Genomic DNA, 17356 nt, shown 5'->3' with positions numbered 1-17356 from the left:
CATTCCATATTGCTGTGCCCTGCTGTGTTAGTGTGGACTGCATGAGTCTTCAGAGATTCTGCCATCGAGGAGGAAAAGGGAGAGAAAGTTGTGAGCCTCAAGAGAAGACGATGCTGGTGGTGGGAGGGTGCTGGTTTTCATCTGCTCCCCTTTCACATGTTCAGCAAGCCTTTCTTTTGGCTTGTCACAAGAGGTTGGGGTAATACACATTCAAGATTAGCAGTAATATATCACATTCTTTTTACATTCTGTAGGCGCTGTACAGGCATTGTTGCATAAAACTAACAGCTTCTAGCTTCTAACACTGCTTTAGTGGCATTTTTATGGTTGCACTAAAATAACAGTCCTGCAAAGCTCTGGCGGTACAATTATCAGCTTTTGTTTCTGATGTACAGCAAGTGCATCACTGCACATCTAGTTTACACTATAGCTGCCTTCCATTCCTGGTCCAGCTTGCCGGCGTGTTCTGTGCAGCTTCATTCTAGAAGATACATCAAGACCTGAAGATTCTGTAGCCAGCAGCCAGAAAACTGAAGTCTGAATGCAATAGTTACTTTTCTCAAAATGATGCTTTTACTGCTCTGCAGAAGCACAAATCCACGGACAAGTTTTGCATTGATTGTGTGCTGTTGCACAACATACCCAGGTGATCTGCTCTGCAAATACACCATGGGACTGATTGTGCATTAAATATGCACTGAGTGCTTGCTCCTAGAATCACTGTGCCAACATTTGCACAGTGTTAGGATACGTCTGCACTACAAATCTAAACCAGTTTCCTGCCACGGCTTCTCCCAAAATGAGCCTTCTATCATAACTGTAGATCTGTGAAGGTTATTTTTTATATCCACACATAGTTACAGTTCCTAAGATTCCTTGGGAGAGACCGTGGCAGTTATGGCAGCTTTGATCCAGTTTGCCCTTGTAGCATAGGTGTGCCAATAAAATATATGATGGCACCAAATCATCCATCACCCAACTCTGTTTAAAGAGGTACAAACTGCATCCTTTGACTGTTCCTCTCACTTCCTTCTTGTCATGCTGGACTCATGATTTTTGATGGTGCAGACTCACCCTTAGTTTCAGTAAACCCAGCAGTCCAACAGTTCCACAGGTAACATGACGTTAGCCCAGGGAGGGGTTGGTAGGCTTAGAACCAAGAGATCCATTAGAAGGAACCTTTTAATGGTGATGGCATGAAACTCCTTCCTGTACTGTATTCCAAACCTGAGTCAGCATGCAATTACCCCTGCAGTATTATCCAATCCCTTAGCTTAGCATGCTGTTGGCCCTGAGGTCCTTGTTTTACCTGCACTGAAATTATTGCTGTATGTACTTATAACTTGGGATATATTTACAGACGAATCCAGTGATCCAGGGAGACGCCACAACACAAGTAAGTGTTGTTTGTTTACCTCTTTTTTATTTCTTTCTTTCTTTCATATATATATATGCTATCCTTCAGCAGAGCTTCCAGAGTTGTTTACAAAAACAAGAGAAATAGAATATAACATGTTAAAAAAGAAAAATGCATTAAGGTATATTACAAAGCCTGGGAGAATAAAAATGGTTTTGTCAGGCAGCAAAAACAATAAATCTGCCTAGTGCCAACATTATTTTCTGGGGAGGGAATTCCATAAACTCCTGCCTTATCTCAGATGGCGGGGACAACTATAGAACAGCCTCAGGTTTTTTTGGGAGCAGGAAGTCCTTCAGGAACCTAACCTGTGTAGGCATTTAAAGGAAAACACCAACACTTTGAAGAGTGATCAGAAATTGACTGGAAGCCAGTGTGAATATATTTCAGTATTGTGAGGGGGAAGGCTTACAGAGAAAAGTCCCCCCTCATCAGAAGCAGCCTGTCTCCCAGCAGCCACAAGAGCGAAGGGTCTGATGGGGAGAGCCAGGAAACGGAAAGGGAGTGCCAGCCCTCTAGCAACATCCAAGAGCCCTCGCTCCATAGGCAGGGAGAGAGGGAGGGGGAAAGAGGGGACAGAAGTCAGGCAGCCCGCAGACCATTCCCCCCCCGACGCCGGAACTGAGGAGGCGGAGAAAAGGGAAACGCTTCACAGTTCCGCGGCTTTTATGTTGGTCTAGAACACGAAAGGCGCCAGTGCAGGAATCTGAATCGGAATGAGCAGACATGAAACCAGCAGCTCGTTACACTGTAAATAATGTGCACCAATAAAAACTTCTAAAAGACAAGCATGTGCCAGGTCGTTACTCAAGAGTAGCCACATCAACCCTGACAAGTATCATTGAGATATATCACCCCCACCAACAGTCTGGAGACTGTGTTTTGAGCTAGCGGAAGTTTCCAGATAGTATTCAAAGGCAAAGCCGGGTATAACGCATTACAGTAGTCAATCAGTCTGGGGGTTGTCAGTAGCCATGCTGAGACCACTTCTGTCAGCTCAGATGTGGGGACTGCTGGGCAGCAGTCGGTACAACAGCAGAATTCCCCATCTGTCCCTGGTGCCCAAACTGGTGTACACAGGAATTCAGCAGGGGGAAATGGAGTAAAGGAAGACTGAATCCTTATAGGCCACATTGATACTACCCACCATCGCCAGCCCTCGTCTACGTTGGTGGTGCACTGAGAACCCAGACAGACATTGCTGATGAAAGTCAACACCTTGCAGCCTGACGTCCCAGGTCTCAGTAGTGCATACCAGGTTGGCCCCCTAATCCACAATTAAATTGGGGGTGGTTGCTGTCTTATTATGGGCATGCCTGCTGACCACACCAGATCTACTCTTGAATGAAGTTTGTCTCCTTCTACCTGCTTCATGCTTGTTCACTGCCCAAGGGATGTGCTCCTTCCACAGCATGCCACAGATCCTGATGAGGGCGGCCGAATCTCTATCACTTTCTTCCGGCTTTTCCGTGTCCTACGGCTGGTAAAACTGCTGAGCCGATCAGAAGGCATTAGAAATCTACTATGGACCTTCATCAAGTCCTTCCAGGCAAGTGCATCACATTGGCTGAAAGGGCGTGAGCCCAGCTCCTGGAGCTTGAAGAGTTCTAGAGGTTGGGTGAGGTTGGAGACAAGCATTGTGATTCAACGCTTCCCATCTCATTTGATGCTCATGACCTTGCACTGCAGTTTTGCGACCCTTGGGTTCTTCTCTCTTTTGTTCTGCAGGCACTGCCCCATGTGGCCTTGCTGATTGTGATGTTGTTCTTTATCTATGCTGTGATTGGGATGCAGGTAAGGATACACACACACAAAAAAACTCTCTCAGTGGCAGTGTAAGCCAAGTTCCCGGTTATAAACCATCCATGGTAATAAGGCCAGATGGTTGGACAGTGTTCTCGAAGCTACGAACATGAGTTTGACCAAACTGTGGGAGGCAGTGGAAGACAGGAGTAGCTGGCGTGCTATGGTCCATGGGGTCACGAAGAGTCGGACATGACTAAACGACTAAACAACAACAACATCATATTGTCATTCCATTTTATTCCTTGGCAGCTTTCCTCAGTCTCAGCTCCCCATTCTTCTCATCTCAATTGCTTGGGACACCATGTATCCTGCAAAGGTTTTGAAACAAAGTGTATCTCTCTTGACATGGTGCCTGATCTGGCCCATTAAATAATTGTACCTTGCAGGTCTCATGTCCTTCTCCGTTGACCTGCAAACAGAGATGTCACTCCAAAGGATGCCACTTGGTTCCTGTGGGCTTTCAGTCTGGAGTTTTACAACCCACTCCTATGCATATTTGCTCAGTAATAAGTCCCATGAGTTCTATGGGACTGACCACTGGTGTAAATGGCTTTAAACAGGGATTAGTCAAATTAATGGAGAACAGATCTGTCCTCAGCTACCGTAATAGCTAAATGGAACCTCCAGGGTTAAAGGCAACTGGCCTTTAAATACCAGTTGCTGTGGGGGAAATGGCACAGAGAAGGGCTGTTCCCTTCATGTTGTCCTTGTAGGCTTCCCAGAAACATCTTGTTGGCCATTGTATGAAGCAATGTTGGATTAGATGTTCCCTGCATAGCTGCCAAGTTATCCCTTTTTTAAAGGGAAATTCCCTTATGCTGAATAGGCTTCCTTGCGAGAAAAGGGAGAACTTGGCAGCTATGGTTCCCTGGGCCTGATTCAGGAGAGCTCTTGCTAAGATTGTATGAGTTCAGTGTGACTTAATCTCTAGTAAGCTTGAGGTTTGCGACTGCAGTCACTTAATGTCCTTGGTGGGGTAGGGTGGGGGATGTCAGCAGTCAGAAAGACAGTAAACAACTGAAGTAGAAAGCAGCAATTGGTTAGATTCAGATTTACCGGTAGATTGCACTCTTACACCACTTAAAGAGTCATGACTTCTCCCAAAGAATCCTTGGAAATGTAGTTTACTAAGAGTCTCCTAGCAACTTTCAGGATCCTTAACAAACTTCACTTCCCATGATTCTTTGGGGAAAGGTGTGGGGGGGAGAGAGTCATGAATTTTAGAGTTGTATGAGATTGCTTTAAACTGTATAATGTGGATGTGAGCCAAGTCATGAACAGACCCATTGAATAGGGCAGCTTTTAATGTTTAACAGACCATTGTATTTTAATATTTTGTTAGAAGCTGCCCAGAGTGGCTGGGGAAACCCAGCCAGATGGGTGGGGTATAAATAATACATTATTATTATTATTATTAATATTATTATTATATAACTTGTTCAATTAATTTCAGTGAGTCTACTCTAAACATGGCTAAGACTATATCCAACCAAGTAGCAAGAAACAAAAGGAAACTGGTACAAAGAGAACAGGTTTTGGTACAAAAAAAGTGCAGGTTTATCACAGTGGCACTTTCTGATTTACAGATGTTCGGGAAAATTGCTCTGGTGGATGGAACCTATATAAATCGGAACAACAACTTTCAGACGTTCCCACAAGCAGTGCTGCTGCTATTCAGGTCAGTATCTCTGTGCATTTAAAGTGCGTTCAATGCACACTTAAAGCACATGACTTTCCCCTCAAAGAATCCTGGGAACTGTAGTTCCCCCTCAGAGCTGCCATTCCCAGGACCCTTAACAAACTACAGTTCCCAGGATTGGGGGGGGGGAGCCATGTGCTTTAAACACATGGCATGGATCTGTCCTGCCCTTTCCCTGGCACTTCCACAATACCTCCTCAGTCTTCATATGCTGATGGTCACTATTTTATTTATAAGCTACCTTGAGCCCCAGTTTTTGGAAAAAGCCGGGCTATAAACAACAACAACATGCCACTAAGAAACCTTAGTGTTGGGTTCACACCTCATTTTAATTCTGGCAACTCAGAAATGAAAGTCCTACAAATGGAAACAAGGCAATGGTTTCAATTTTGCAGTACCCAGGATTGGAGTCCTAGAATGCTGGTCATTCCATATCCTCTAATCTAGAAAATACTTTCTGGAAAGGGGCCCCTGCCTCACTTTATCCCTTTTCTCTAGGTGTGCAACTGGTGAGGCCTGGCAGGAGATCTTGCTGGCTTCCAGCTATGGCAAGCAATGTGACCCTGAGGCTGACGTTACTCCTGGGGAAGAATATACTTGTGGCACAGACTTTGCTTATTTCTACTTAGTCAGCTTCTACATGCTATGCGCATTCCTGGTAAGCTATTTCTGTTCTCTGATCTTGTGCTTATTTCCTAGTCAGTTAGCACATACTTGTAGCATATGGATAAATAGGGTACAGTAGCAATCAACATTAAGGGACGAACTAGACATCATCATGGGGGGGGTGCTGAAGGTGGTTTGATGGAGGGAATTGCTGCATGTGATGCATAACATCATCCTACTTTCACCTTTGGCCAGCAGGTTTGCAGAACTGTGGGTCAAATCAGAAATTTGTGTGTATGTTGCAGGAGGCAATGATGTCTCCCAAAGCACTTTCACCTCACTTTTAAAAATAGTCCCCTCTCTCCTTCAAAGACCTTGTAGCATTTCTTCAGCAGTAGTCTTGGCTTTGCACATACCGGTAGTTCTGTTCATTCTTTCTGATGGAAGGGGACTCCAGAAATGGTGTTTAGGAGCTGCTGATCACTAGTCATAGCTCAGGGGACAGTCTGTGACCATCAAATCCACTCAAAGGCTGCAAATTCGGGAAAGAAAGCAGGTATCATTGTGCTTGCTGTTCAAAGGCAATCAAAGGCCATTATGGAGAGAGGGAAAGAGGGAATTTTGCCTGTGATTGAAACGCATTTAGCTAGGCTGTTGCTCTTCCTCTTTCTACCTGAGTTGCCAATGTGAAGAAGTCTTTAACCTGCATTATTTACCCCTATACCTATACCAGATTTCATCTGCTGTAATTATTTAGTTAGATCAGGCATCCCCAAACTTTGGCCCTCCAGATGTTTTGGACTACAATTCCCATCACCCCTGACCACTGGTCCTGTTAGCTAGGGAACATGGGAGTTGTAGGCCAAAACATCTGGAGGGCCGCAGTTTGGGGATGCCTGAGTTAGATTAAGGGAAGATTAGATTAACATTACTTTTTATTACTATATTTATTAAATGTACACTAAATAATAAATACTAATAAATAAATAATAAACATATAAAGCTGCCCATCTTAGTTAGCTTGCAGCAAATAAGCTATTGACATTTCTCATGCTGGGGAAACAGAAATTACCGGTACTCTTCTCAAAGCCCTGGGCACTCATTAGATATTCTGTCTCATTTTAGTTTTCTCAGGTGGCCGCAGTTCATATTAACACATAGCTACCTATAAATGTGTAACGTAGCCCTGGAATTCTCTGCTTCCTTCTCTCATCAGTTTTGCCTCTTAGGCACTGTGGCAGTGGCAGGTCAGTTCTGTTACACCCAAGGCTGAGAGCGGTGATCAATGTGGCAAGGGAATAATATGAATGATTTGTCACAATCACAAACAGCAAGTCAGTGTTGTGTCCCCACAAGCAGCCCAACACAGTGGTGTGCTCAGTCATTGCTTATACTTCTGAGGGCACGCTTGTACAAGGACCACTTTTCTCCTAGCACACTTGAACCTGGTTGGCTGCCTGATGGAGTTGCACATATGAACTGACCACTTGGGCTGTTTCTACACATGCACTTAAATCACATCTCTTCCTCACCACCCCAAAAAGGATCCTGGGAACAGTAGTTTCTTAAGGGTGCTGGGAATTGTAGCTCTGTGGGGGGGGGGTTGAACCACTGTTCCAAGGATTCTGGGTGGAAGGGTGTATTCACGAGCCTAAGAATTGAACTAACCAATGTTGCAGAATGCCTGTGACATGCATTGCCTTCTCAGACAAACTACCCCTTCGATTATACTTTATTTAGTTTCATGTGGGTTGGTATAGAGGCCTTCAGGCGACTTCATTCCGGTGGGCAGCTCAGGTGGCCGTTATCCTCTGCTATCTTTCACCTAAGCTGTGCCAATGTATATCTCCTTAGATTATCAACCTCTTTGTTGCTGTTATCATGGACAACTTTGACTACCTCACACGGGATTGGTCCATCTTGGGTCCTCATCACCTGGATGAATTCAAAAAAATCTGGGCAGAATACGATCCTGAAGCCAAGTGAGAAACTACCAGTTATTACATTTGTAATCACTGGATCTGTGGGCCATCTAGACATGAAGTCTATCATGTAGTTTGACCTATTGTCATTTTTTTTGGTTTATGTTAAAATAATAATTAGCTGGTACATGCCTATGCCATGGCCTTGATCAGAATCACACCCCATTTCTGCTATTCACAGTGAAAGGAAACCTTCCACTGATACCCTACACCAGCTCTTTCTTTTTTTTAAATCTGCTGTGTGAAAACAGATTACCTGGCAAATGTCTTGTCTAATTTGGCTCTGAGAGCTCAATGTAACTTCCTAGAAATGTTGTGGGACGTCAATGCTTGGAAGGCATATAAAGTCAGATGTGTGATAATAGAATGAGAAATATTGGTATGAACTCTCTTTTCATTTTATCAGATTGTTTCAGCCTTAATATAAAACCTTGATTTATTATACTGACTTGGAATCCCCATGAATTTATTAGAAGGTATGTTTCAAATAGGGACATCAGGGGGCTCTAGCTGTGGTCATTCTTGCCCAGGTAAAAAGGAAGTCAGGATGCAAGGGAGAAATGTGCTAAGAGGAAGGCACGCTTGGCAAATCCACACCATGACCAACTCCCACCCAGGAAACAATGTCCCCACCATGGAAGGACGTATGGGTCCAGAAAGGACTTTCCAAGTACTCAGAATGATTTATTTGCCTGGGCACGTGACTCTCATTGGTGAAATCTAAAATTGCTCTTTGCAGTGTAGGACAGAAATCCTTTAAATAAATAAAATGTGGTCAATATCACTTTAAAAAAATACAGTTGTCTTTTGTGACAGCTGATCTTTTTATAAACCAGCAGACCCACTTTACAGATTGTGCTCACATTACAATAACACATAAACTGATATCTGTGTTTGCATTTCTTTATCGTGGAAGTGTGCATACAGGAGGGAATTGGGATTAGTTATGGCTTCCCATTGTACACGTCATGTACATGTGATAAAACATGTGCTGCATATGAGGCATGGGGACTGGCTCATCAGACTACATTGTTTCATATAGCACATTTGTATATCGTATTTGCAAAAGATTTCAGCCCATGTGGGTCCTCACCTATCCACAAAGCTGGAGGGAGTTGAGACCTTGCCCGCCCACTCAACATTCCACATGGCAGGCTTCCTAGTTTTTAGTGTGCTCTAAGGCGGAAAGTACCTGCCTCTTTTAAGGATACTTCAAAACATATACTTTTAATTGTATGCTCCATCACCATGTCAAGAAAATAAGCAGGTGCCGTGTGTGCATTCACTGGGATTAGAGAATGGTCCAAATAGACCATTGCATCGTGATCTCTTCAGCTCCCTGAGCTAGAAACCTGTGTGCCATTTTCTGCAACATGGCTGTCTCTTCCTCTTCCTCAGGGGCCGCATCAAACATCTAGATGTGGTGACTCTGTTGAGACGAATCCAGCCTCCCCTGGGCTTTGGGAAGTTTTGTCCCCACCGTGTGGCTTGCAAGGTAGGAGTCTTGAGGAAATGTTTCTTTACCAGTCCAAACTAGGTCTGAGTTTGTGTCCTAGTCTCCACCCCCTGGCTCCTGTACAAAATTCAGTCCTCATCGCACTAGATTATTATTTTTTAGCTGAAGGAATGAAGAACCGGTATTTTTAATGCTACTGTATCTGTCAAATGGAGGGTAGGACACTGACTCCCTGGGTATGGCCTGAAGGGCACACAAGACCTTCGTCTCATTGAAGTGAAGCAGGTCTGTCTTGATGTCTTGGGTTCCAGTACTTGAGAAAGGTGGAATATAAATTTAAGAAAATGAATAATGGTGATCTACGGTATAATAATAATTAATAATATTATAATGATTTATTGTTTATACCCCCCCCCCCAATCTGGCTGGGTTTCCCCAGCCACTCTGGGCAGCTCCCAACACGAAAAACACGAAAAACAGAATAAAACTTCAAACATTAAAAACTTCCCTAAACAGGGTTGCCTTCAGATGTCTTCTAAAAGTTGTTTATTTCCTTGACATCTGATGGGAGGGTGTTCCACAGGGTGGGCACCACCTCCAAGAAGGCCCTCTGCCTGGTTCCCTAACCTCATGTCTCGCAGTGACAGAACCGCCAGAAGGCCCTCGGAGCTGGACCTCAGGGTCTGGGCTGAATGATGGGGGTGGAGATGCTCCTTCAGGTATGGGACATATGAGTGTGTTCCAAGAGTGTGTGTTTGTGAATGTAAATGATACATTCAGTGCTGTTTTTCTGGAAATTGTTGCCAGAACTCACCGTGAACCCTTGTTCTCATATAATGACAATGGCGCCCACCTGAGAGGTGCCAGAAGTGAGTTTCAACACACTCTGCCTGAAAAAAACCTGGGATGTAATGTCTCTGACATTGTGTGTGTTTTGCAGCGCTTGGTGAGCATGAATATGCCCCTGAATAGTGACGGCACAGTCACTTTCAATGCAACACTCTTTGCTTTGGTGAGAACGGCTCTCAAGATCAAGACAGAAGGTGAGAGATGAAATGTATCAATAGCCACATCCATTCCTGAATAACTCCTCTGCACTCTCTCACAGCTGCCATTATTCATCTCACAGGTTCTGAAGAACATTAGTCACCTTATATGTCAGCAGAAGCTCTGCCGACCTCAAAATCCATTACTGCGTGATTACACAGGCCCAGCAGATGAAGCCATAAATCAACAGTAACTAATGCCTTTCCGGTGCATTTAATCACAAGACCTCCAAGAGTCAGGTCTTCATCTGTTGTAAATTAGCATAAGTAGTTTCAGCATGGAGCCATGCCAACTCCATGCCGCTTCTGGCGTTTTAAGGAGCCCAAGCAAAGGATATTTGCCTTTAATATTTGCCTTTAAGGAGTCAAAGGCAAATATTAAGGATTTTGTCCACCTGAGGGTTGATAAAAATAAAAGCACTTACCTGTGTTAGCACAGTAATATTGACAACAGCAACATCTGCTATTGTTGTTGTTCTTGTAGTCAGCCTTATCTGGTCTGGAGAAACCTCAAAGCAGCTAAAAATATTCAGTTCAATGTAAAATATTCAGTTCAAAGCAGCCCCCCAAAAGAACAGCAGAAACAAAAGAAGAAAAGCAGAACTTTTCTTCACGAATCTGGACAGCACTACAGCAATAAATCCAATGTTTGATTTAAAAGGATCTCACCCCAAGTACCAGGCTGTACAGTGGTATAAGACAGGAAGTGAGTGAGATGATGGGATTTTATTTCAAGGGATGCTAATGCATTAATTAAGAGAGCAGGGCTGGCCCTAAGGCAAGGCTGGGTGGCGCAATGCACCAGGGTGCCAGGCTGCCAGGGGGCGCCACACTGGGAAACGGGGGGGGCCCCCCGCGGGGCGGAGGGATCTTTGTACCACGGTGCTACAGCACCAGATATGCTTAAGACGGCCCTGTAAGAGAGCATTGATTAATTTGGCATGAGTACTTGTTGTCTGAGGGCAGACAATGAGGAGGAAAGGATAAACCATTGTGGCTGACTTATTGGCAATGTGTTGTTCAGTGCCATGAATGGATGCTTTACATGAAGAAAACACCTGGTTCAATCAGTTGACATCTTCAATTAAAAAGAGTCTTGTGTAGCAGACTGGGAAAGATATCTGCCTGAGATGTAGGAATATTGTAGATTCTACTGGATAAGACAGACCAAAGATCCGATGCCGTAAGTTTCATATAAGCGGTTGATGCTTTTGCAGGTAACTTTGAACAAGCCAATGAAGAGTTAAGGATGATTATTAAAAAAATATGGAAGAGAACCAGCATGAAGCTTCTGGATCAAGTCATTCCACCAATTGGAGGCAAGTCCTTAATTTCTTTATTTAAATGCCATTTGACCTTAACAAAAACTCTAAGCAGTTTACAAGAAATATAAAAATTATCAATAGAAACTGTTTAAAACAAGAAATTAAAAACTTTTTTAAAAAATAATTATATCAGCTGTAATCTAAAAAGAGATTAAAACATGTCAACTTCTGTGTGCCTGGATAGGCTTACCGAAACAAATATGTTTAAAGGAAACACTGAATAGAATGCAACTATTTCATTTTCTTTTAAATCTCCAACCCTCTTTCTACAACTTGTATTTCATAAATCTCCTTTGTGTGTTCCCAAGCAGCCTGGCACATGCATACAAGTTGGCCGGGTTCTTTTGCTGAGCAAACCTAATGTCTACTTGTGCCTACTCCTCCTCCAGATGATGAGGTGACCGTGGGCAAGTTCTATGCTACCTTCCTCATCCAGGAGCACTTCAGAAAATTCATGAAGCGCCAGGAAGAGTATTACGGATACCGGCCCAAGAAGAATGCTGTTGAAATCCAGGTAAGTGAGAAATGGAACACACTTGATCCAGCAGAGTAGAAGGATTTCCAGCCCATAATGGAGTGAAAGAAGAGAGGGAAACAGAGTTGCTTTGGGTTCTCTCATATGCACCAAATTCCAGGTACTGTGATGCAGTTGTTTGCAGTTTTCATGGGATTCTCTAAGGAGCTGGCATTTTAAAGAAAATAATCTCTTAGCAAATACCCCCACGAAATTATTGTCCCTTTCCCCCCATCTTCTCCCACAAAATGCTTATGGACAAATCTTTCTGGAAGTTTTCATGCTTTGTGTTTCCTCTGGAATTGCCGCTCTTGGTTCATTCACTTTACATGGGGCATTTGAATGACATTGGGTGCTTACAGGCAGGGGCTTGATATTGCAAAAGGGCTATCCACATACCTTGCAACTGGCTTTTGTTATTTATTAGATTTTCCCTGGAAAAAGGAAATCCAGATTCAATGGTGGGTGGAGGAGAGACAATATGGTCTGGCATTTTGAAGCCAACAACATTGTGTGGACTCAGGGTTTTTTTAAATAAAAAAGAGTCATGCATGAGGAGCTGTCCTACAATATACACCCATCTGGAAGCACCCAGTAAAGTCCATCCTATAATCAACATCCATCTGGACACATCCATTGCCATCAAATGTTTCTGTGTGCTCTCCCCATGCTTCTTTTCACTTTCTGGAAATCCATTTTTGTTTTTGGAAAGAATTGGACAATAGCACAGTATCTGCATATGTAGATTGCCTTAGTTTTAGAGTTCCTCTGGGCAACTTGTTTTTTGAGCATGCATCCTGATTTTCTTACACAGAGGTTAGATGGTATCTGGCCTTTATTGTGCATTTGTTCTGATTTGTTTATGGGGTAGTTGTACAGCAATGAGCTTTCTAGAATTTGAAGAAGCATGGTTTTTGATGTGTGTGGTAATTAATTGAGTGTCTAAGCCTGTCACCATACCTGGCCATGCTTTCTGTTAGCACTTTTCCAGTCAACACCATTTAGCAGCATGCATTTCTCTCTCTCTCTCTGATTATTTAAATTTGCCCTTTTCAATCTAGCTTTTTTGGGGGGGCGGGGAGAATCATCACACAGTAATGCTTAAAATTTTAAGGGTGTTATAGCACATTTTAAAATAACTTTTTAAGAAGATCAACATGTCACTATAATGCTGTGCTCAGTTGAATTTTCACTCCCCCACCCCCCGCCAGCTATGTCACACGCCTTGTGTGGTGCAGCATAACTGAGCATTCCCCCTATCAACATAAGCACTGATTTATATACAGTACTTTGTGAAGCTGGCAGGTTCATAGCTGTGCATGACTAGGGATATATACTGTAAGAGCTTGACCTCCAAGTTAATTTCATGGGAAGGAAAGGCATCATGACTTAGGAGAAGGTGGTTTGAGTCACACCTGTTCTCCAGCATGAATGGTCCCTGCCAATGATAATCATTTCTGTGTTGTTTCCATGAGGCTGGCCTGAGGACCATTGAAGAGGAAGCAGCTCCTGAGATCAAAAGAGCAATCTCTGGGGATCTGACGGCAGAGGAGGAACTTGAGAGAGCCATGGTTGAGGCAGCAATGGAGGAAGGCATCTATAGGGTGAGTATGAGCACAGATATCATGTTTGCTTAATGGGCATCCAAGATATCCTTTAACCCTCCGCTGAAAACTTCAGCAATGACACACTTGCAGTGCTCCCCTCACAGAATGAGTCCATTCCCCACCCCATTTGTCTCCCCATGAAGTTATCATTCATCTTTTCCTTGGTTGAATGTGCTATTCTGTTTTCTGTTTGTTTGTTTGTTTGATTGATTGATTGATTGATTGATTGATTGATTGACTAAACTTGTGTTAGTGGTCTTTTATATTCTTACAGAATACTCATTGTAATGGTGGGTGAAGGAGATAAAGCAGAAGTGGAATTCTAATCTAAGAGGAAGTTGGGACCCCCACAGATTACGTATGTGAGACACCCAACACATTTACCTCAAATTGTGGCTCCTTGTCAGCCATCATTCAATGTTAAGCACCCAAAGTCGAGTTAAAGAAACATACAACAAATAAAGCTGAGGCATCTGTGGTGTGTGTGTTTATATACAAAATATTTTGAGCAAAATGGAATGTGCACACACTGAAAGTTGATTTTCTTAAAGTTTCTATTATTTTCGGTTAACACAAGTAAAATATTAAATATGGAGAACCCCAATATAATAATCACTAGGTAGGTTGAGTCCACCCTTTAAAATAATTAGGTCAGGCTTCCTCCACCTCAGCCCTCCAGATGTTTTTCGCCTACAACTCCCATGATCCCTAGCTAGCAGGACCAGTGGTCAGGGATGATGGGAATTGTAGTCTCAAAACAAATGGAGGTTGAGGAAGCCTGAATTAGGTACAGTGGTACCTCTACTTATGAATTTAATGCGTTCCGAACGCACATTTGTAAGTCGAAAAAAATTGTAAGTGTCGAATCCTATAGGAATGCATTGGGAGAAAAAATTCGTAAGTCGAAGCAACCCTATCTAAAAATTCGTAAGTAGAAAAAATCCTATCTAAACTGCATCCAAGATGGCGGACGGAGCTCCATTCGTAAGTAGAAACATTCGTAAGTAGAGTTATTCGTAAGTAGAGGTACCACTGTAGTTGTAAACATGGTAGTTTAAAACACTTTAAATATAATGTTTGGTTTGCCCCTAAATATAATTTGTGCTTTCTCACTAACTAGATATTGTTCCCTAAATCCCCCAGCTGGAACACAAAGGGCTTAAGAAAGACCAAAATAACAACCTCCTCTCTTTTCTCCCCTGCCCTTGAATGCAGAGGACAGGGGGGTTGTTTGGCCACGTTGACACCTTCATGGAACCAAGCAGCCCGCTACCACCTCATATGGCTAGCCAGAGACCTCTACAATTCACCGAGATGGGAAGCGAAGATTTGGATTCCCCTGTATTCCTTGATGACTTCCCACCAGGAAGGGGTGGCAATGTGAACAACAGCAACAGCAACGCCAACAACAATGCAACAACAGGGTAAAGCCCAAGAAACCGAGAGCATAACAAGCTAGGAGAGTAGCATTCCTTTCCGTGGGCTGATTCTGGCATGAGATTGGATCACTAAAGATTGGATTTTGCACAGTTTCTGAACCCTGATATAACATGATAGGGCTAGAATTGTCCTAAAGCTTTTCTTTAAAAGTTTTTCATTGATTGCTGAGTGGGGGAATTGGGGTGGGCAAGTTGGGGAAGAAAATGAATTAGTATTCAGGAGTTATAAAAAAATTGGAGGAAGGGTGACTTACCAGTAAAGGTTGGAGTAGCAACCCTAAAAAAACCATAGCCCACTTTCCTTCATTTTAAAGAAATTTCCCCAGCTGATTGAAGCAGCCAAGAACTGCTGCAGTCAGTAGCTAGCTAGGATACCACGTTCTCTCACAATGTTCCTGATGCATTTTTTAAGGGAAAGATGGCAGCAGTAGGGGATACCATCGCTCCCTCGCCCCAAGTTATAATAGGTACATATGGAACAACACTAAGTTATGGTGTAACAACATTCGAAATGAAGCATTATGGGATAACATGCTGGCTGGGCTTGCTGTGGCCAGGTAAATTTATGCAAAGGAAATGGGAGGTGGTATGCTTCTGAATACCAGTTGGCACTGTGGTTAAACCACTGAGCCTAGGACTTGCTGATCAGAAGGTCAGCGGTTCGAATCCCTGTGACGGGGTGAGCTCCCGTTGCTTGGTCCCAGCTCCTGCCAACCTAGCAGTTCGAAAGCACGTCAAAATTAAGTAGATAAATAGGAACCGCTACAGCGGGAAGGTAAACGGCATTTCCATGTGCTGCTCTGGTTTGCCAGAAGCGGCTTTGTCATGCTGGCCACATGACCTGGAAGCTATACGCCGGCTCCCTCGGCCAATAATGTGAGATGAGCGCGCAACCCCAGAGTCGGTCACGACTGGACCTAATGGTCAGGGGTCCCTTTACCTTACTATGCTTCTGAATACCAGTTTCTGGAAACCACAGGAGGGGGAAATACTGTTGCATTCAAGTCCTACTTGCAAGCTTCCCATAGGCATCAGGTTGGCCACTGTGAGAACAGGATGCTGGACAACATGGGCCATTGTCCTGATCCAGCAGGCTGTTCTTATATTCTTGTGACATAAGGGTTCTTTAAAAAATTACACCCTTACCCCTGCCTTTACTGGTAACCCCGCCTTTGTTAAAAAATAAAAAATAAACTTTCTCTACCCTGGGAATAGGGACATGGGTGGCGCTGTGGGTTAAACCACAGAGCCTAGGACTTGCTGATCAGAAGGTCGGAGGTTCGAATCCCCGCGACAGGGTGAGCTCCCATTGCTTGGTCCCAGCGGCGTTTCCATGTGCTGCTCTGGTTTGCCAGAAGCGGCTTTGTCATGCTGGCCACATGACCTGGAAGTTATACGCTGGCTCCCTCGGCCAATAACGTGAGATGAGCGCCGCAACCCCAGAGTCGGTCACGACTGGACCTAATGGTCAGGGGTCGCTTTACCTTTACCCTGGGAATGTTATCAAAGTGCCTTCCATTAACCACCACAAGGGACACCACCCAACACCTTCTCGTCACCAAAATCCCACCCAAAAAAGAGAAGTAATCTTGATCACTTCTGAAAGGTGCTGAGCTTTAGCTTTCTTGGCAAGAGCATTCCAGAAGTGATGGGCACCCATGAGAATGCCCTTCTGTATGCCCTCACAGTGGTAACTTAGTGCATGGATGTTAAACCTTAGAAATGATTTGGGATATACAGGTGGTAATAGGTTGTGCCCGACTTTTTGGAAGCTTGAACTGATGGATAGGGGATCCAGAGAATGCATGGTATGTTTGCAATTCTTTCTGCAGAGAGAAAGTAGTAATTCTGTACTGGGTGAAACTTTTAAACCACCATAAAGAGAAGCCTCTTTGAGGATTGCATCACATATATATTTAGCTGTGGTACACACACACACACACACACACGAGGCTGTATCTAGGCACTTCAAAGAAGCGTTTCAGTTAAATGCATTGTAAATTTAAACAGAGAAAACAGGTAGAGAAAAACGGGGCTCCACAGCACCATCTGGTAGCACAATGTTATATCACATATACAACACGTATTCATAAATCGCTTTTTCTTTACTAATCTAGCTGAGTCCAGAGAGAGAGGAGAAGATTGGAAAAAGGAAAAGAAAGTGCTGGAGAGCTATGGTCTGGGCAATAACTTTGGGTTGTTGTTTTTAATTTAAAATCATAGTCTTTTGGGTCACCCTAAAGAGTATTAATAGTAGTTTGGGACAGGGTATTTTCTTGGAACTTACTATCAGTGCTTTGCTCCATAGGGTGATGTATGAGAATGAACTAGTGAGAGAGAGGATGCTACCATCATCTCATCAACTACCTGACCTAGGTGAGTTCTTGCTAACAGCCCAAGGGATTTCCAGGGCCGGTCTAATCTCATAATCCCTAAATGCCTCTACTCAAGTTGGTGTG

General features: G+C 43.6%; 1 protein-coding gene across 2 annotated transcripts in view; it reads left to right on the top strand.

Annotated features, from left to right (window-relative positions):
• The window catches only part of CACNA1S (calcium voltage-gated channel subunit alpha1 S), a 60197-nt gene that overhangs the window by 38284 nt on the left and 4557 nt on the right, over positions 1-17356 (top strand). For both annotated transcript variants that reach the window (XM_035122301.3, XM_060277002.2), the window contains 13 exons: positions 1361-1396; positions 2829-2966; positions 3146-3211; positions 4810-4901; positions 5421-5580; positions 7383-7510; positions 8909-9005; positions 9907-10009; positions 11230-11331; positions 11727-11851; positions 13327-13455; positions 14674-14882; positions 17206-17273. In XM_035122301.3, coding sequence (XP_034978192.3) covers positions 1361-1396; positions 2829-2966; positions 3146-3211; positions 4810-4901; positions 5421-5580; positions 7383-7510; positions 8909-9005; positions 9907-10009; positions 11230-11331; positions 11727-11851; positions 13327-13455; positions 14674-14882; positions 17206-17273 — 1453 coding nt within the window. The remainder of the gene's footprint in view (positions 1-1360; positions 1397-2828; positions 2967-3145; positions 3212-4809; positions 4902-5420; positions 5581-7382; positions 7511-8908; positions 9006-9906; positions 10010-11229; positions 11332-11726; positions 11852-13326; positions 13456-14673; positions 14883-17205; positions 17274-17356) is intronic.

This window comes from Zootoca vivipara, chromosome 7 (assembly GCF_965207765.1).
Source record: "Zootoca vivipara chromosome 7, rZooViv2.hap1.1, whole genome shotgun sequence".
Taxonomy (NCBI): Eukaryota; Metazoa; Chordata; class Lepidosauria; order Squamata; family Lacertidae; genus Zootoca; species Zootoca vivipara.
The sequence above is the reverse complement of the archived record's forward strand: the minus strand, read 5'-3'. Positions and strand labels throughout refer to the sequence as shown.